The sequence below is a fragment of the Montipora capricornis genome, chromosome 1 (genome assembly GCF_036669925.1).
Source record: "Montipora capricornis isolate CH-2021 chromosome 1, ASM3666992v2, whole genome shotgun sequence".
Lineage (NCBI taxonomy): Eukaryota > Metazoa > Cnidaria > Anthozoa > Scleractinia > Acroporidae > Montipora > Montipora capricornis.
This window is the reverse complement of record NC_090883.1, coordinates 25,536,697-25,558,157: the sequence shown is the minus strand read 5'-3', so window position 1 is coordinate 25,558,157 and position 21,461 is coordinate 25,536,697. Positions and strand designations below refer to the sequence as shown.

General features: G+C 39.6%; 2 protein-coding genes across 2 annotated transcripts in view; both read right to left on the bottom strand.

The window, feature by feature from the left end:
• Nucleotides 1-8,070: 8,070 nt before the first annotated feature.
• Nucleotides 8,071-11,900, bottom strand: LOC138036987 (universal stress protein Slr1101-like). The gene is made up of 4 exons (XM_068883012.1): nt 11,422-11,900; nt 10,604-10,696; nt 9,618-9,721; nt 8,071-8,609 (listed from the first exon to the last, which is right to left on the bottom strand). Exons 1-4 carry the CDS (start codon nt 11,504-11,506, stop codon nt 8,382-8,384), a joined length of 510 nt encoding a protein of 169 aa, XP_068739113.1. The 5' UTR covers nt 11,507-11,900; the 3' UTR covers nt 8,071-8,381.
• Nucleotides 11,901-17,254: 5,354 nt separating this feature from the next.
• Nucleotides 17,255-21,461, bottom strand: part of LOC138036978 (universal stress protein Sll1388-like) — a 6,760-nt gene continuing 2,553 nt past the window's right edge. The window contains exons 2-4 of the mRNA XM_068883005.1: nt 21,283-21,378; nt 20,598-20,701; nt 17,255-19,123 (exon numbers count right to left, since the gene is read on the bottom strand). Coding sequence (XP_068739106.1) covers nt 18,923-19,123; nt 20,598-20,701; nt 21,283-21,378 — 401 coding nt within the window. The 3' untranslated portion in view covers nt 17,255-18,922. The remainder of the gene's footprint in view (nt 19,124-20,597; nt 20,702-21,282; nt 21,379-21,461) is intronic.

The window sequence follows — 21,461 nt, the reverse complement described above, 5'->3', positions numbered from 1 at the left end:
ACCGTAAATTACCTACAAAAACGATGTTAAGCCACCCAGCTAAGGCGAGAAACTTATGTGAATTTTAAAAGGTATACCTCACTTTACCTTGGATGACCATCATTAGTCACTACTCCTTGGCTGTGCAAAAGATGCACACCTAAGATCAGAAATGGTGTTGGCACAGAGGCTACAGCACATCCCCCAATCCAAAACTGTGGCCAAAATGATTCTCTTTCTCATCCCAAATAATCCTACAAACTACTTGTCGCCCTCCCTTAACGGCCTTAACTCCACTCTCTTAACGGAAATAAAATCTGTAAATAGAAAGCTGCATGATAATTACAAAAAAGTGGAAATTCCATTGCCCACTCTCCCTCGCTAATGCTCAGACTACGAAAGATTTTTTGTTTCTTCCAATTATCTCTCTGTCATTTAAGTCTTTAGAATATTATAATAAGCTGGAAACCTTTAGATACAGGTCTAAGAGACAAAGTTTATTTAACGGCTTCGAAATATGTAAGAACTGTTGAGGTCTAAGACCTAAAGCTTTCAAAATTGAATGTAATATATTATTTTTATGAATGCATGTCTAAAATTCGTTCATCGCCTGTCAACTTATTTATCGTAACATTACAGTGCGACGCGCCTTACCGTGGCCAAAGGTTTTTACAAATTGTCCGCCGATCAGTATGTGTGAATTTGATTGACAGTCACGCCTCCTTGCAAAGTTCGCACAGTACTAGTTGTAAGTCGAACACCGTAGGGTGGCCACGGTAAGGCGCGTTGCACTGTAAAGGAAATTACCATTTTCTCATTTGGTTAGTATTTAAATGTAGCTTGTTAAAAATTCGCCTTAAATTAGGTATAGTATAGAAAGTATTGTAAGTTATTGTTGAGAAAGTTTGGTTTTCAAAATGTGTGTTGTATGTTATTTTTTACATATATTTTCATTTTGCCTTTTTTGCAACTTAAAAAACAATATGCAAGGAATTCTCGGTTTCACATGACGTCACGACCGCCATGTTGGTGCCCAAAACAAAGAAAAGGCGGCCATGTTGGTGCCCCGACCAAATCCTCCGGGAATTTAACTCTATTATTATGCAAACGCTTACTTTTGTTTTCGTTGAAAAACATGGCTGTTGATCACGTCATTCACGTGAGTGAAAACTAGCAATTTTACCTTAATCAAAAGAACGCTTATTTTCAGGGGGGTCCATATCTGCTAGCGAATCTGGACCGGGGTCGAAGTCCGCGGGGGATCCAAATCCGTTGTGTTTTACTCAGTCACGATCTTACGAGGCTAGCATTACACGGTTAACCCCATTTGCGGCTCACGAGGGCGTTCTAGACCACTTTTATACAAAAATTTGGTTTTATCAACGACGTTGATAATGTAAATTGGCCACCGTACAGAGATTCTGAAATTATTCGCCGTGACAGGAAAACAAATGGCCGCTTTGGCGGTGGTGTTTGTTTCTTTGTTCGCTCGAACATTAGTTATACTTTGCGATCTGATTTGAGTATTCACCAACTGGAAAATCTTTGTATAGAAATCCGCAAACCGAGATCAAAGCCTTTTCTCGTGGTAACCTGGTATAGACCGCCTGACTCTTCAGTTGAGATCTTTAGTTATTTCGAATCGCTTATTGGGAAAATTGACGCGGAGAATGTTGAGTTCTATGTTTTGGGCGATCTGAACTGCAACTTAGCTGCTCCTCAATTGGACCATAACGCAAATCTACTCTCTAGCATCGCTGACGTTTACAGCCTGCAGCAGCTCATTACTGATCCCACTCGTTGCACTGAATCCTCTTCAACTTTAATTGACCTCGTTTTTACTAACCGTCCTGATAGGATTGTATGTTCTGGAGTGTCTCATATAGGCATAAGCGATCACAGCCTTATTTATGCTTATCGCAAGCTTTCTATAGATTTACCCTCGAGGGGCCATACTACAGTTACCTATAGAAAATTTAAGAACTTTAATTTATCCAATTTTCGTAGAGATATTGCACATCAAAATTGGCAGATCATAGGTAACTATGATAACCCAAATGATATGTGGGAAGCCTGGAAAAAACTGTTCCTTCGTTGTGTTGACAAGCATGCCCCCTTGCGTAATAAACGTGTTCGCCCTTGCAAATCACCTTGGATTACTTCGCAACTCAAAAAGCGCTTGCATGCAAGAGATATTCTTAAGTTAAAAGCTACTCGTTCTGGTAATGCGGAGGACTGGCGTAAATTCAAAAAACTTCGCAATATAGTAAACAATGAAATCAAACGTGCGAAAGAATGTCACTATAAGCATGCCCTCAATGAGTACCAAGGTGATCCACGTAACACTTGGCGGATTGTCAATGAGCTTATGTCTAGGAAATCACACAAATGTGTCATAAGCGAACTTAAGCTCCCCTGTGGCAATTCTATTTATGATTCTCATGAGTTGTCTAACGCCTTTAATGATCATTTTTCTTCTATTGGGCCTAAGTTAGCAAATGATATTCACGCCAATGAAGACAATTCTTCTCATTTGGATTATTTAGCTGAGACTGGTCACTGCACATTCGAACTAAAACCGACCAGCGTCTCTAAGGTTCTTCTTCTTTTATCCAGATTATGTGAGTCAAAATCTACTGGTTTGGACAGAATATCTGCAAAACTCTTGCGCGAATGTGCTGACTTAATAGCCGAATCACTCTGTACTATCTTTAATCATTCTATTGTTTCTGGAATTTTCCCTGATGAATGGAAACTTTCGAAAGTCATCCCCTTGTTCAAACAGGGTAATCGTTCAGATCTAAATAATTACCGCCCAATTTCAGTAATTCCAGTTGTAGCTTAAGTCTTTGAGAGAATTATTTATGATCAACTCTATAATTACCTTACTATACACAAACTCATTTCAAGACACCAATCGGGATTTCAACCTCTTCATTCCACTGTCACTGCCTTACTTGAAGCTACAGATAGCTGGGCTTACAACATTGATCAGGGTAATGTAAACGCAGTCGTTTTCTTGGATTTAAAGAAAGCCTTTGACACCGTCGATCACGATATTCTTTTGTCTAAACTTGCGAAATATGGTGTCAGTGGCACTTCATACAATTGGTTTAGATCATACTTGGACTGCCGCAAGCAACGATGTTTTATAAATGGTTCTCTCTCTGGGGACCATTTCCTTACTTGTGGTATACCTCAAGGTACAATTCTGGGTCCACTCCTTTTTCTAATATATATTAACGACTTACCTTACTGTCTATTAAATTCTGAACCTCGAATGTATGCTGACGACAGACACATAACTTTTGCTAGTAATAACACCCAAAGTATTAACACTGTTTTAAATGAGGATCTTGCTAGAGTTGAAAGATGGCTAACTGCTAACAAGCTTACTCTTAACGCATCTAAAACTGAGTTTATGTTGATCGGATCGAGGCAAAGGCTAAGCACGTTTCACAACCCTCCGTCACTTATTATTGACGGTGCACCTATAACTCAAGTTACCTCTACGAAATCTCTAGGTGTTCATATTGATCAGACTTTATCTTGGAATGTTCATGTTGAGACTTTATGTAAGAAAATCGCGTCTGGTATTGGAGCGTTGAAGAGAGTGAGGTCTTTCGTTCCACATGAGACTCTCCGATCAATCTTCATGTCTTTAGTACAGCCTCACTTTGATTACTGCGATTCTGTCTGGGGATGTTGCGGCAAAACCCTAGCCAGTAAACTTACAAAACTTCAAAATCGCGCTGCGCGTATACTCACTTACTCGAACTATGATGCCAACGCTGATAACCTTATCCAAAAACTTGGATGGATAAAACTTGATTCTCAACGAACAATCCATAAGGCTGTGATGGTTTATAAGTCGCTTAATGGTCTTACTCCCGATTACCTTAGTTCTAAATTTGTTGACCGTAGTAGCGTCTCCAGTTACTCCTTAAGGGACACAGAGGGCAAACTAGCTATCCCACAGCCACACACAAACTATATGAAAAATAGCTTCAGCTACACTGGAGCAGTTCTTTGGAATAATTTACCAATCGAATTGAGGCAGGCTGACTCCCTTAGAGCGTTCCGGGCTGGCTGCGAGCGTTTCTTTTTATCAAGTTAATATACAATTCTATACACGGCACTCATGTAAAGCAGGTTTTTATTTTGTCATTTAATATTATAGTTATATTTATTGATTACTTAGAACAATTTTGAATAATGTAGCTGTAGTCGTTGTATAATTTGTAATAATTCTGGTAATTAATTAGGTTTTTATAGTTGCGACTGATGAGTTTACCGTGTCTAAATAAAGTTATCCTATCCTATCCTATCCTATTCTAAAAGCTGACGTTTCGAGCGTTAGCCCTTCGTCAGAGCGAATCGTGGTTTTGTTTCGGCCTATTTTATCCCAACGTTCGGGGCAACTCGGATGTGAATTGGGGTGCAACTTTCCCAAGAATTTTCTCGGCTAAAACCTTGGTCACGCGAATTTATTGAACTTTTTATCAGCGTTTCGCCTTGACCTGCACTTTTGTGCTTTCACAAGTCTTACTCGACAAGATATAATTGCCGGCGTTTCGCATCGACCTGCATGTTTGTGCTTGAAAAACTTTCGGCAAATTAAACCACACCGGGGCGGTTAGGGCAAGAGTCACGAACACGTCGTACACGTACGGCGCAAGCATAAGCATAAGTACAAGCATAAGCACAAGGTTGTTTACAAGTGCGATATTTAAAGAACTTGAAACCACGCTCCATATCGATAAGCACAGCGTGACATGCGAAGGCACGGTGAACAAATATTTTGGCGCCAAAATTTTAAATCCAAAATGGCGGACACCGAGGAGATGCTTAGCCAGAGGCGATGAGGAGATGTTGTTGCTTGCTTTTCTATTGCGAAGAAGGAGAAGAGGAAGAGAAGGAGCAATAAAAGAGAAGCCGAAAAGGGTTTGGGAGAGGGAAACCTTTCGTAGGCGGAAAGAACAAAGCGAGTTTTATATATAAGCTGGTGAGGGAATGCAGGATGGGTGATGGACAGTTTAATTAATTTCAGGTATGAATAAAAAAAAATTGCACTAACGTTAAACAAAATCTTGTTACAAAATGTTTACAAAGTAAGCTTCTAAATTGAAAAAAACGTGCTTCTCTGTTCTTAAGCTCGTTCTTGTTTAGGCAGGTGACGCAACGACACAGGCATAAGTGAAAGCACAAGAAAAAAGAACAATTTCCTTTTCTTGTGCTTGCGCTTAAACCGAAGTTATCGTTGACGTCACCTATTACGAGGGATGCCCCCAGCAGGGAATACCACGTTTTACCTCGTATCCACAAATTGTAACGTTTGTTATCATTGGCTAGTTTCTGTAAATATGAAATAAAACAGCTTATTTAAGTGGTAATATATTCATTCTACGTCATCCACATGTCATGGTTATCGTCACTTTTTGTGTTTTCTTCGTTTGTTTCCCGAAATCGGAGGGACACGAAAGAATTTCTACTCTCGATCGCCTGGTTTCGCTAAAGGCGCTGTTACACTGTGAAATGTTTCGTGCAACTTGTCTCGCAATGTTTTGGTGACATTGTGGAGGGACAAGTTGCACGAAACATTTCACAGTGTAACATACCCTGCAACGGCCAAATCGTTGCGAGACAAGTTGCACGAAAAGTAGAACTTAATTTTACTTTCGGCAACGGCTCTTGCAACTTGTCTCGCAACGATTTTGGCCGTTGCAGGGTATGTTACACTGTGAAATGTTTCGTGCAACTTGTTCTACCACAATGTCGCCAAAACATTGCGAGACAAGTTGCACGAAACATTTCACAGTGTAACAGCGCCTTAAAGGTTAAGTTTTAATTTCTATTTAAGCCATTAGTACCTGTTGCAGCTTTCATATCGTCGTTGTAATCTATTTCATGAAAGGTACGTGTACCTTTCGGGGTGTCTTCCGTGAAACGGATGTTGCGCATTCCGATTACGACGCAGATATCCCAACCCTTGTATTAAATGTGGCTACTGGAATATTTCACGGCATTTATTATTGAAGGAAAAATCCTTTGTTTTTCTTGTCAGAGCACTATTGAAATCGCTAACTAAAAACTTTGAGCAACCCGCGTGGAAAAGGCTCTCATGGAACGAATATCTCGAAATGTAAAATTCCCCAAAACTGTTATGTTGGAAATAGGTTAATCTAGCTTCTGTGATTGCATTAAGCAAAGCGCCTTTGAGTGGTAATCTTTACATTGTTATCTTCAACAAGAAAAGCTTTTTGCATCAGACGAACAAACTCCGTCCCAACACCTTTCCCCATAATTGGCCAATGAGAGGACGCCACTTTTTTCCGGTCACAGCTGTCACAAGTTCTAGCGTTCCACCAGCTTCGTTGTGACTAATATTCTTCGGATTTTTGACGCATGTTTTCAGAGTGGATAGGCCTTCATGCTAAACAGAAAAAGGACGCACATCGATCTCATCAAACACAGCAGCAGCAGCAGAGAAAAAGTGTAAGCGGACCAACGCAAAAGCTATCAACAGTAGTGCAATGTAGGATGTGCGTAAAAACCATCGCAAACAGATGGTAACGGCCTGGTTATGTGAATCGTTTACATAGTTTTTTTTCTTTGTCATGTTGTAATAATACTGTGGGCAATGTCCCTGGTCTTATTTCTTTATCGCTACAAGTGTGTTTGTTCTCGTTCACTGGAATTTGTACTGAGAGAGGCTGATCAGATGCTACGATAATTTATTTGCTGATATGCTTCGTCAGGTGTCTGAACGCCAGTTCTTTGTCTCAATTTCGCTAAATTTCCCTGCTTGGCATCACTCACACGTTTCTGGGATCCTTCCGTTTTGTTCTCTTTTTCCTACCTCGGATATTCATGTGGCTTGTGAGTCTAATACGATTTTTAAAATGCCACAAGAAGTAAAACATAATGCTTTTATATACAAATACCTCAAAGGTTTGTTTCTCCCGAAGAGCGCTCTACTTTTTACGTACCTTTGCTGGGATCGACAGGTGTGGCCTTAACCTTGACTTAAAATCCAAAAATCGTAAAATGTTGTCCCTTGAATTAAAGTGCCTCTTTATACTACCCTACTATTCCAAGGAACTTTGTGACAGCCGCTGCCTGTTGCTTGCTTTATCAGTGCATCCCACGTGGACGCTTAATTAGCTTCTTGTTGTTATTAATGTGCCAAGCAGAGCCTCATTGGCTGTTGAAACAAAGGGCCTTTTCTTTCCGTGGTTGGAACAAAGACAATGTTTGTAAACAGGTATCTTCCCTATGCTTACGTCGCCCCGGTTTACACTTTGGTTTCTTGTGCTTATGCTTGCTATCTCCTGAGCACCTTGGGTTGGACTTTTTTGAACTACGCTTATCGGACATGACTTCTATATTAAGATTGACTTTCTTTATAAACCATTCTGTAAACCTTAGGATTGACTACAAAAACCAATTGCAACAACCTTTCAGAAAAATAAATAAGTGGTCAAGACCACATATAAAAAAAAAAAGTTTTTTTCCCCACCCTTCTTCTTTGCTTACAAAGCGATTGTTGAACACACTTTTGAGATTACTGCTAGTTTAAAATTAAAATGATTAAAGCACCACATTGAAAGATATTAAATTTAAAAGAACTAAAATTAAAGTTACCATTAAACGAGAACTGCAATAATAATATTATATTAGTAAATTAAAACTAAATCTGAATTCGATTGAATAAAAATTGTAATTTTTTAAAATTTCAAAACCAAGGTTTGACATTACCAAAAAAGACTGAATCTATAATACATGTATTATCAAAACAAGGATACCAAGAGAGGGACCTCTTTTCATTCATAATTTGGTTTACTCATTCACACTATTTAATGACCACAATAGTTCATTCATTTCATTCACCCCACTTTTCTCCCATAAGCACTACTCCACACTAACCAATCAGACACCATAAAAGCCATCTTTGATCATGACTTCTGATTGGACACTCTACATGCATAGAAAAAAAAATGTAAATTGATCATAACAAAAGGTCACAGTTTGTTGGAATCATTGCTGTGGAAGACCAACGATCAAATAAAGACAAACAAGAGACACCAAGGCTCGGAATAGTCTTTTAAATTTTATTTCATATTTACTGCAAGGAAAACAGAGCAAGAGGAAGTGAATAAGCTGAAAGAGGTACCCATATCTACTGATCTATTTCAAATCTTGGCAGTTTTTCCACAACATTGTTTCAAAATTTGCAATTTTGCACTATCATATTTATTTATTCAAGATGTTAGCAGTGGTGCCAGAAAGAAATCCTCAAAACAATACAAAATTTTTCACTGATTCCTTCAAGACTAAATACTAATTTCCCCTTGCATATGTCTACAGAATTACTGGAGCCACAGAAAGCCCACAAGTGACTATTAACTTGAATGAGAATGGCCATCATGAGAGCCTGCTGGTGGAACAACCACGATTGGAGTGTGGTTGTGGTGCACACAGTAATCACTGACGCTCCCAAGAAATGTACGTCGTAGTGTTCCCATACCACGGGAACCTACCACGACCAAATCTACCTTTTCATCTTGAGCCAGTTTACAGACTACTTCACCGGGTCTGTTGCTTTCTTCTTTGTACAGCTTGAACTTGAGCTATAAGTGAGAGGGCAAAATCACTTCAACACACATTGTTAAGTGATGAGTTTATTACAGTTTATTTTATTATTATCTTGGAAACTGCAAGAGTCATTTCGTTATTTTCATCCGTTTTCCAGATTGGAATCGACTAAAACAAAGGCTGTGCTTATTTCACCACTCATCCTAGACTTTAGAGGCAGCTCCAAAATCTAGAGTTCATGTCTCGTCACTTTAATTGTCCAGTGTTCTGTGCATATTAAGCACCTTTAAACTTTGCTCTACTGTCAAAGCTCTCTGCATTTTCTCCACTGCCATACATGCACTTGAAACTGTATGAATGCAATGGCTTTCAATTGATAATGATGCAGAGATGCTAGACTCTGGCAGATCTTAAATCTGGCGATTTTTCTTTGAATCAGCCCCCTCTCCCTCTCAACTGGCCATATCACCAACTTGCCTGATACTCCAAAAGTTGACCCCCTCTCACCACATACACTGTACAGGTGGCAATTAACACAATCGGAAAAAACCAGCCTTGTAAATGTAAATCTTGCATAATTATTGTACTAAAAGGTTGGGACAGGCTAGCTGAGGGGAGGGAATTTTTGTAGGAAAGCCTGCATGTAAACCCATCATATTCATTGGCTGAATGACTATACACCATAATAAGCTTTCACCGGCAAAGCCCTTATGGCAGTGCAAATGAAAGATGCGCACCTGGCAGGAGAGTGAAAATTAGCAACCAATTTCAAATATAAAAGTGCTTGAATACAGTAACAGAAAATATCAGTAAACACAATCTTAGCATGAGGTTAAGAAAAAGACCAAATTGTCTTGTAATAAGGGGAATCGGGAGTGCAATTTTGTGCTTTATCCACCGGCAGGTGATGTTGATGAATTCTGCCATTGCATGCCAAAATTGTCAAAAAAGCAAACAGGGCAGCACTGGTTGTTGCCAACACATTTCGGACATATACATGTACATGTAAGAGAAGCTATTAGAAGCATTCAGCCAAAATTTACCCCAAGATGTTTGCATTTGGTTCCATAGGACTCCAACAGCTCCTGTACTTGTTTGTCACTTTTCTCCACTAAACTCTGCCACTCTTCATAATATGCATAACCATCTGAGAGAGTATGAACAGAATGTGTCGCATGAATGGTCACTACAATAATTATTATGATCATCAAATTCAAAGGCCAATGTAAGTTACAATAGTAATAATTAATATAACTGCAAAACATTTTGAGGTTAAATTCCTGTCAAGTTTTGATCGTTACGGAGACAATTTGGACAGGTGCTACAGAATTAAAATCCCAGAAATTTGTCAGTTGTTCATGGTTTTCAGAGAGCTCAGCTAGCTCAGAGGTCAAATTGCAAGTACTATTCACCTCTGAGCAAACAGGGAAAAAACAAAATAGCTTTCCGTTTCGCTTTGGTTACTAAGGAGTAAATTTAATCGATAAACTCGGTTGGTTATTCAACTTGTATGGTATAATAATATACTAAAACATTATTATTCACCTCAGTGTCAGTGAAAGTGGTGGACGTTTATCGCTTCACAATATCCACCACTGTTCACCTCTCCTTGGGTGAATAATAAAAATAAATTGTTAAGTATAGGGATAATAATAATTTCTGAACTTATTAATGAGTAATAACATAATTTTTTTCGTGCTATTTGGAATAAATAAGCACTAAATTTTTCAAAGACTACAAATTGCAATCCATTGTTAATCTTTGAAAAAAGTTTACTCATGCTTATTTATTCTAAATTGCTCTCGAAAGCATATGATTACCTATACTTATGATTGTTACAGAAGAAAGCATTGCCATTACAATGGAATGGTCTTGGTTTTAAATATCAGGCAATAACGTTAAAAATCCTTAGAACTGAATGCCAACAAGATGTTGGAAGAAAAATCTTTCACGATTTTGCCCGAGGGTTTTATCATCTACCACCACATGACCTTCAGTTGACAATGATCAGTTTATTTGCACCACTTACATGGGTAAGGTGCTGCCGGGATGGTGGGATACTCCTGGGCATGTATAATTAGTAGACGGTCTTTCTCTTTATCACAGATATTTTGGACATAAACTGAAATATGGAAGAAATAAAAATATAAAACATATACATGTAACTCCACTTAAGCTTACTGAGCATTTTGCAACAATTTACATAAATATTTAATAAAGAGTGAAATGAATACACTGTTATGCAATGTCGGTACGTGTTCAGTGGCACGTAAAGAGAATGGCAAACAACGAAATTTTTTAAAGGAAAACAAGGAAACATATTTTACCATTGTCATTCTTCGGTCTAAAGGGGTTTGGTAATTTATAAGGGAATATTTAATCCAAGAAAAATCTGTTGTCTGATTTCACGTGCAATCATAGCGATCTGTCTTTGCAAACGACCTTCGTTCGACAGGTTCTCATAAAATTTACTTTAAGTACGTTTTTTCTGAGCACTGTACGCAAGAAAATGCTGCACACTAGCATGGTTTTGTTAGCTCGACGAGTCCAAATTTTCTCAACCCCCTGGCCCTCCAAAAAACGACCAGTTCCGAAAGAAACTGAACTTTCTGGGTGTTACCGGGAGGTTATGGCGCCAAGGGACAATTCTCCCTTACTGCGTACTGCGACCACAATCCCAACCTCCGGATTACAATAAGGCTTGTAGCCTTGTCTCGAGACTGATCCAGGAAAATTGTCTTTCTGTAGCGTGTAGTTCTCCTTGAGAAGGGAGTCGCATGGTCTAACCGCGCATCAAACAAAAGCCAAGAAGCCCTCAAATCACAATGCAAAAAAGCTTATACTTACAATCAAAAGCTCTCTGGCTATGTTGACTTGCGTCCACACCAAGAACTATATTCCTTCGAGTTTCGTTGCATTCACTTTCAGCCATTACTTCTCTGACTTCTCTGAAAGGTGCCACTGCACTCACAGACGAAGACCTGAAGAGGAACAAGCTTTAACCTGCTGTGTGACTATTATGTGACGTGTCACGCGTACCAAGTGGAAGCTTTCCTCGTGACTGGATGTGTACAGCCGCCCTCTCCTTGCGGAGAGTGGGCGGCTGTACACAGGCTACTCGTGACCCGCGATGAGGGATAAGTTTCCGATTTGTTTGTCTGTATTAAGGACGGTGCCTACTAATTCAAAGGTAATAATAATAATATCATTAATAATAATAATAATAATAATAATAATAATAATAATAATAATAATTGATTAAAAAGACAAACGCAACTAGATTCATTTTGACAACGTTTCGACATCGTCCGATGTCATCGTCAGGCAATGAATTTTAATCGGATGAAGCATAACTTATAGTACAAGAACAATAGAACAATATATACAATAGTACGCTAACAAAAAATGTGAAATCTAAGTAAATAGTTTTGCCCTGACAGAGTCTGACTGTACATGTTCGCTATGTTGGCTATACAGCTCGTCACTTGCATCAACGAATTGAGGAACATAGATACTCAGCTATCGGGAGGCACCGCCTAGCAGATCATGGCCAAACAACAGCACCCCCAGCGGCGAGTTTTAGTGTCTTAAAGAAATGCGCATCGAAATTTGATTGCTTAATTCATGAGATGTTCTACATCAAAGAATTGAAACCATCACTTAATGTACAGTCAGACTCTGTCAGGGCAAAACTATTTACTTCGATTTCACATTTTTTGTTAGCGTACTATTGTATATATTGTTCTATTGTTCTTGTACTATAAGTTATGCTTCATCCGATTAAAATTCATTGCCTGACGATGACATCGGACGATGTCGAAACGTTGTCAAAATGAATCTAGTTGCGTTTGTCTTTTTAATCAATTTTATCACAAGATCTAGACTTATTAATAATAATAATAATAATAATAATAATTCTCCAACAATGGCTTTTCGGAACTTAATTACAAAATATAAAAAGTTCCTATGTACAAAGCAAAAAGTGTAATAAACGATAATAATATAAACATTTATAGGCATTTGTTAAAAAGCATTTCCTTATACGATCTTATAAAGACATTCAAATCTTTGAATGTTTCTCATGTCATCAGGTAAATTGTAGTAGCTCCATAGACGAAGCTACGCTGACCAGTAGCAGATTTGCACAAAGGGGATGTTTAATTTAGATTTGTTCCTTGTATGACGTGAGCGAACGCCTGATCGACTGATGAATTTATCACTAAGATATTTAGGTGCTAAAAAGTTCATACAATTGTACATCATCCTGGCATCTTTAAAGTGCTAATACGACGATATTTGCAACTTCCCTATCTAAGCCATTTTGGCACATAAACATGTAGTCTGTACGAGAAGAAGAATGCTGTTTACCATTTTCAAATATCTCTTTTTGTTCTGGAGATATTCAAGTCTTTTTAATATGCAAATTAGCCCAGTGATGACGTCATAAACCCAACCAAATTTTGATCAAGTATGATGGAGAAAGATATCTCAGCCAATTTGTATCAGGAATACTTGGTTCTTAGCGGTAATATTCTAGTAGATGTGTTCCACAATATGAGCATACCATTTTTGCTACCATGGCAACATACTGGATTCCAGACCTCCCTGACATTAAAGGCTTTGCAGGCCACCTTTGGCGTTCTGTTTTTGCAAGTGGTGCCTCATCTGCATGATCCTGCCAGCATATAAAGATGTTAGGTCGAGTTTGTGGCCTTGGTAAATGTTTTTCTAAAATATTGAAATCAGGTTGGAGGGGACTGGAAAAGAGTGAGTTGCCATGGGAACCAATTTCTTGACAGTCGTAGGTGTTTTGCCTTCAGAACTATTAGCTCACCAAGTTTCAATGGTCTCTGTTGCAAATTGACCGAGATAGCTGTATTTATATTCTTGATGTTCTATTGGGTTGGATGAATGACGTTATCAGCCTTCTCATTTGCATATTTTACACATCTTTCAAACTTAAATATCTCCGGAACCAATGCAGATATTTCCAAACGGTAAACAGCGTTTTTAATGTTTCATGGTACTCTATATCACATCGTCAAGAAAGTACGATCATATTCAACCAGTTTTTAAGGGGTTAGGCTGGTTACCTGTCGAATCTATAGTCAAGCTTTAAATGCTACTATGATCAAATTTTTATCCCTTGAATTTTTTGGTTTATCACATAGCTATGTACTTTCTTGACGATGTGATAATGCGTGCACCAAAGTTCTGGACTTTCTGTAGCTTAGAAATGTTCTTCGTAGATGTACTACCCCATACAGAGGAGCAATAGAAGAGTCTACTAAATACTGGAGCGTTACAGTCCTTGTGTGGGCCCATTTCCATTAGTAGGGCTAACGCTCACATGGCTCATATGGGGTAGAAACGTAGCACTTCACATTATACTCTAATCAGTTAAGTCTGTTCAAATATAAGTGCTTCACGGCCAACGTTTGCAAAAGATGTAATCCTTCCGTTAATTATAACGGTTAGAGTCTTCAATAGGATTTTTTTGATACGCCAAGATTGCGTAGTTTACAGGGAAGTATGGTGTGGTCCAGACTATCGAAGGCTTTGGAAAGATCCAATAGCACTAACGCAGTAAAACGTTTACTATCAAGTGCATCGAAGATCGTACCCGTACATGTTATAAAGATATTCAATGTTTCTGTGGAATGCAGCTTTTTATTTCCGCTTTGGTGGATTGTAAGACGCTTGTTACGAGACATTATTCAATTAGTTGGTTCAAAGCTGCTCGATCACAGATTTTTGAGACTGCTGGTAGCAGAGAGATTGGATGATTATTGTTAGCTGTTTGATGGTCACCTTCCTTTAATAAATAGGAATAACTTCAGATTTCTTCCACTTTTCTGGAAACACAGACGTCAGCAGTGAAGAATTAACATTGGGCTTTGTCCCATCCTGGTGCCTTGTTCGATGGGAAAGACTGAACAGTTTTACGTAATTCGTGTGACGTCAAAGGATGAAAGTAAAGTTCATTTGACTCATGAATGGTTAATGGGGGTAAGTTAGACTCGGTCAACGGTATATTGTTTTCATTGGTAATTTTCTTTGCATCAAAAGACGTATAATAACTCCCACTGTGGTGAAAAATTCGTTGAATTCATTAGCAAAAGACTTGATATCCCTGGTAGGTCCTGGTATATACTGCGTTTGACTATTCTTGATGGTTTTCCATATGAACTGTTTACTTTTATTATTCTCCTTCGGCTTCTCTCAGCTTTAATTTCACCATTTCGCGAGATGATCGGTATCTTTCCCAGTCTACTGCTAAACCAGAAATCCGGGCCAACTTGTGAATAGTTTCTCTGTTACGCATGAGGTGTTTTTATTTTATTTCTTCATTAACAAACGGACATTGACGGTTTCTTATCTTCATGTTCAGGTATTTTTGCGCGGTTTACTGAATACGCGGGAAAAGCAGATCTTGACAAGTGTTATTGAAATCCAAAAAGAAAATTGGGGGTAACCACGCATTTTTCGAAGATAATGAATCAACAATATTTGTAAAAAGCTCTAAAATGGCGTTGTTTTCCAAATTGAAGCTTAATTATCTCTGAAAATTGCGTGATTACCCCCAATTTTCTATTTGGTTGCCAAGATCATTTGCTAGGATCTGCTTTCTCCGCATAGTTTTGAATCGCGCAAAAATATCCCTGTATTAATAAACACCACCCATAGGAAATCCGAGTATCTCGAGATGCGCAGAATGTATGCGCAATAACAATAGCGGAATTAGACCCCCCGGAACAGATTCGCTAGCGGTTTTGGACCCACTTTCGCGGATTTGGACCCCCCTGAAAATAAGCGTTCTTGAAAGGTAATAAAATTCCTTTGCAAATTGTTTTTAGTTGTAAAAAACTTTTACAGAAACTTAAATCTAACTTTGCTTTTCCACCTTAATGAAAACGAGAATTCATAACTGGAAAAATCTGCTGAAGTCCTACCGAGTGGTGATACTTCGAAAAAGTGGCACCTCCTTTGTGAACGCGGCGCCCATTCAAACTATCAAATGGAAGAAAAAGAACTACGATAGAAACAACGCTTTACGAAAAGGCCACAGCGCATGCTTTAAACTTCTTTAACGGAAGCTTAAGTCTGACTTTGCTTTTTCTCCTCATTAAAAAATTAACACGACATTTCAATGAGTTCCTAGCGCGTGAATTGACCTTCTGTCAGAAAGGAGTTAACTTTACTTAATGCCGCCGTGAATGCTTTAAAGGACCTTTACTGAAAATTAGTTGATGTGGTCTTTTTCGCAAAGCCTTCATGCTTTATGGTATCGGTCAGTTTCCCCAATCCATGATCTAACTCTGCCTCGATAAACAGTTCAATAACCTGTAATGGGATGGGGTCCAAATCTGCGAAGGGGGACTTAATAATCCTCTAGCGGATTTAGTCCCCCAGGGGGTCCAAATTCGCTAGGATCAACAATGTTGAAAAGGATAGCAACTTTATTTAAGTGTCTAGTCGTTCTAGCGCTGGAGCACTAATTGGGGACACTGTAAACTGAAATTGACAATGAAAGCAAATCAAGTCAAATGTTGGTTTTTGAGGAGAGGGGAACATACATACTTACATACTTGAATGACCGTTCCTCATAGGGGCTTTTCAGGGCCAATGAAACACAATTGACGAAACGATGGAACACTTAAATAACAACAACCCACCTGGCCGGAGGCAAACCAGTTGGCTGTTTACAAGTGCAGCTGGGAAGTTTAACCAGGGACTATACCAGGAACAAATTCAATGAGTGGTCAGAACGAGTCTTGAACCCGGGAACTCCGGATCTCAAGGCAAGCGCCCTAACCACTGGGCCACACTACCTCCTCCGGTGAACCCGGAGAAAGGTCTCTCGGTGCAGGGTAGAGAACCAACTAACTCAACCCGCGTATGACGCCGAATCTAGGAATCGAACCCGGGACACATTGCATGGGGGAAGGGGAGTGCTCTCACCTCTGCGCCATCCCTGCAGTACCCCTGGTTGGATTGTCAGCTGCTGTTCTGAAAATATGGAATATATACGAAATCTAGTTCAATGTGAGTAAAATTGAAAACTTTGGATGTATGTGCGGCATGTACACTTCTTCATCGCCCCACACCATCAAATAATTTTCATCGTCCGAGTGAGTTTTTTGTTTGGTTGTTATTTATTTGTTTGATCAGGTTGACGTTTTGGCAGCTATTCAGCTGATGTGGACCTGCTATACCCACCCACCCATATACTCACAGAGGACAGCCACAACACCGGGAACTCAGTCATCCACTAGTCTTCTCGAATAGTGTGTGGGTTCTTTAACGTCCCAGGGAAGTAATGAACATGGAAGATATTTGTGAGACGGGGCCTACGGTTTATAGTCCTTATCCGAGAAGACTTGAAAGTCTAATCATTTGAGGATGTAATTACAAAAGTAGCACTTTCTCCTCAGTTATTTAAAGACCCTGAGTGTTGGTCCGGCCGAAGTTGAACTCAGGACCTCCCGCATGGCAGCCCCAACTGAGCCACCGGTGCACCGGTGGTTTCCATATGAGGATAGTCAGTGTGGTGACCGAACGTTTTCGAAAAGGTCGTCATTGCTGGTTTTCTTTTTACCCAAGGAGGCTATTTACACACGTTTATAACGGTAGGGGTTGATTGTTTAAACCCGAGGCATCATTTGTGATTGAGTCCTCGTTCAAGTGCAAAAGATATGTTTAATAATATTCTTTGACAGGGTTAAGTTCAGTAGTGTCATCTAAACCTCATGGAGCATCGAGTAATATGGACAATGAAAGGGGTGTTTACGTGCAGACGCCTAACTGATCAGCACTGAGCAAACAACGGGCTCTACTGGAGCTGATTGAAGTTTGGTGTATTTCTTTCCTGTCTGCATCGTGAAATCAACTTCTCTCAAGTTCTAAGGAAAACGCATGTGGAGAACTACGAATAATTATTTTCATTGTTTTTTTTCTTCAGTTCAATTGATCAACGTTACTCGCTATTCTTGGATAGTTCGGTTTGAAAGTTGAGAGAGCTAGAATAATCACAAAAAAGGTTTGACAACGTAAACTTGAAAACTTAACTGCCGCTTGCCTTCACGTTTTTATACTTGTTAAGTCTCTATTATCCACTGAACCGCTCGTCTCTCAAAAGGAACGACTATGATAATGCGTCTGGGCAGTTGCCTGTAACGTGGAAGTCTTATCGGGGAGCGCTAGGCATCTTTACCTACCCGTCTAGTTAAATTTGAGTTGAGCGGGATTGGGGATACGGCATTTTTCTCTTCGCCCAACGCCCGACTCCTAACCCCTTGTCTTCCTTTTCCGCCCTCCCCCTGTTTGCGGCTTCCTGAAACCTAATATGAATTCGACGACGAAGACAGGAAGTACTCGTATCATTGCAAACTGTTGCAATTGAGCACTAGGTTGTCAAATAAAAACTGGTTAATTTGACTTAAATTGCACTTGACTCATTTATTCATTTATTTATTTTACATGATCATCATTATTAAAATACAATAAAAACGTTCGCTGGCTCAAAAATCAAAATCTATGCGATAATTTTAGTGTTATAGACAAAGGCTCTTTTAGCATTAGAAAAACCTTCAATTAATAAGCCATTTCCGAGTTCGTGTCTGCCTCCTCATCAAAACGAGTCTAAGTGCGAAGTTTTTGTGATGGTAATTAGTCCTACTTTACATATGAATGAAAACTAATTTTCATAAGAAAAACTTCGCACCTAGACTCGTTTTGAAAAGGAGGCAGACATCAACTCGGAAATGGCCTATTGGAGGCTTGGCACAGTGGTGAGAGCACTCGCCTCCCACCAATGTGGCCCGGGTTCGATTCCCAGACTCGGCGTCATATGTGGGTTGAGTTTGTTGGCTCTCTACTCTGCACCGAGAGGTTTTCTCCGGGTACTCCGGTTTCCCTTCTCCTCAAAAAACGAACCAAAAATTTGACTTGATTTGTGTTAATTGTTAATTTCAATTTACAGTGTCCCCAATTAGTGCTTCAGCGCTAGAACGACTAGACACTTAAGTAAAGTTCCTTTCCTTTTCCATTTTCCTCTGCTAACAATAATTCTAAGCCGATTCCAAACCAGTATAGAATGCTTTTTAAACCGTCAATAGTCACTTAATTTACACATCTTTACTTCTTTTTTTTCTCGCCTTTTCTTGCATATATTTTATTGTCCAGCGTTCCACTGTTATCCGTTGAAGGCTGTAGATCGACAGCCGAAAGCTCATGTTCTTCTTTTTGAATTTTCAGCCAGCGAACGTTTTTATTGTATTTAATCATCATTATTGTTAGTAGTATTATTATCATGATTATTATTTATTTTTAATGAACGTCTTTAATGTTAATTTGAAGATGGAACGACTACTAATGGAACATGAGTATGATGCATGCAATATTCACTGACGCTCCCAAGAATCTTTTGGCGCAGGGTGTTCAAGCCACGTGCTCCAATCACGATGACATGGGCGTGGTCATCAGCTGCCAATTTGCAGATTACTTCTCCTGGTCTGTTGCTTTCCTCTTTGTATAATTTGAAGTTAACCTGAGAAAACATTTTATTTGTCCTTTCTTAGTGTAAGGGGGTACCTGCATGAGACCAGGACGAATTCAGACCGGTATGAACTTGCACCGGTATGAACTTTTGCAGTTGTTTACATGAAATCGGGACGAGATGCTAAATGACTGGTTTCGGGATAAACGATCTTTTTTTCCTAATAAATATATGGCTGACCCATAACCATATAGGCTTGAAATTTTTGGACCTGGTCTGAGATTTGTTGCGATTTACATGAGACCGGAACGAACTCAGACCGGTATGAAAATTTGTCGTCTCGGTCCAGCAACCAAGACGAAGTCAGACCGGTCTGATTTCATTATCAGGCCATTCTCATGTAAACGCATAAAAAGAGAAATGTATATAAGGCCGATGCGGACTGATGCCGGTCTGAGCTCGTCCCGGGTGTTATGACAATACCCCCTTATTCTTAGGTGAAGCTGTAGTTTAGGAAAAAATAAATCAAAACCGCGCTTTTCCAGAAGTATCGACCTGCGATGGAATGCAGCCCATCAGTTTACGGTAATAGGAACCTTAAGATCGACGACTACGACAACGAGTGTACGAGTTTTCCGTACTGAGCATGCGCATAAGGTTTGGAGGTTTTCGAAGTGCGCGTTCTCAGAACGGAAAACTCGTACTCGTAGTCGTCCTCGTTCTCCGATCCAAAGGTCCCTATTGTCTATTTTTTCGAACGGCTTGCGGACCAATCACAGACACTCTGACTGGCAATTATTCGGCGGGACCTGGGGCTAATTCTCGAAGTCCCGAAAACTTTCTGGGTCCGAAAAGCCATGATTACTGAAACTGCGCTTTGCTTGCGTTGAAAAACTTGTGTGGTCTGACCCGAAGAGTTTTCAGGACTTTCGAGAGAAAACCTAGTCTTCTTAGATACGGACTTTGGTTAAACATAATAAGAAAACCCACCAAAAAAATGAAAATGCACATAAGATCATTCTCCACTCTTCAACTGATTTCTCTCAAACTAAAACATACACATTTGGTCAAACACAACGAAAGCAAACAATCGCCTGTGGTTAGCGCGGGAAAATGTTTTAGAGCAAGTGACATTGATGTGGAGTTCAGTTTCTCTTTATTTGATTGGTTGAAAGAGGGGCACGAAATTAGTCTGGCCAATCACAAGGAATACAAATGCAAAGCCAAGTAAAGGTAAAATTAATTTCGACGTTCGGTTGCACTCTATTGGACTTTATTTCAAAAGTCTTGACAGTGTTGGGAAATTGTGAGCTACAAAATCGTGCCAACGTGAAAAAGACTGCCAAGTGGACAGAGATCGGCGTTACCCATACGCCAGTTTAGGATGACTACAGAAACATATTTTTCGGAGTTAAAGATGACCAACTCATAAACCCTTATCCCAATAACCATAAACATATTACTAAAAGACAAATGGTTCAGTGGCGTAAGACGCCAGGAAGAAGGTAAATTTAATTGTTCTTACCCCGTGATGTTTACATTTGTCTCCAAATCCTTTCAAGAGGTCATTCATCTCTTTAGCGCTTTTTTCAACTTCTTTTTGAATGTCTTCGTAATACCAATAACCATCTGTAGGGAAAAGACAACACTCTTTCATAATGTACAATGTTATAATGTCATATCCGTATGTAACATTTACCGGTGGTCAGTGCAATGCTTGCAGTCCTTATTGCACGGTCCGACGAGCCGCCTGCTTGTCAAGTCAATCATGTTATGTCACGCTATCGAGGAGGCTTGGGGAAGGGCAAACAAATATCTCCCCCTTCCCTAAGCCGCACTCGGTCGTTTTTCTCAATTGCGTGACAAAACTTAAAAAGCGCGTGGCTCGACAGACAGAAAAGGGACTACCATTAGTCTTGGAGGCCAGTGTATCCGATGACATCGTATAACATTACTTTATCGACTAATGAGGCGTACGAACTCCTCCAAGGCTCAGATCTAAGTGGCCTTTCATCTTCTTTTTAGTTAAAAAAAGATAAGACCTTAAAACGAAACTAACGTTAAGCTAAACGAGGTGGCTGCGGGAATCGCTTTTTGCTGGCGTCGTTCCCAGGACTCAACGCGTGATCCTTATGGACAAGTGACGTCACGGCTGGGAACGAGGTTGGGTCTTTATTTACACCTATTTACACCTTAGTCATTTCACTTACACGAGGCGAAGGGCGCGGCAGCGACAGATGGAAGTTCCCGGGCATGGACGATGAGCAAAATATCTGTTTCCTTATCACACAAGTTCCTGATGTACCCTGGAATGATATGGAAAAACGTACTAAAGATACCCTTCTTTATGAATAGATTTGGGGAAAAAGCTGGCTATTTCCTTTTATCA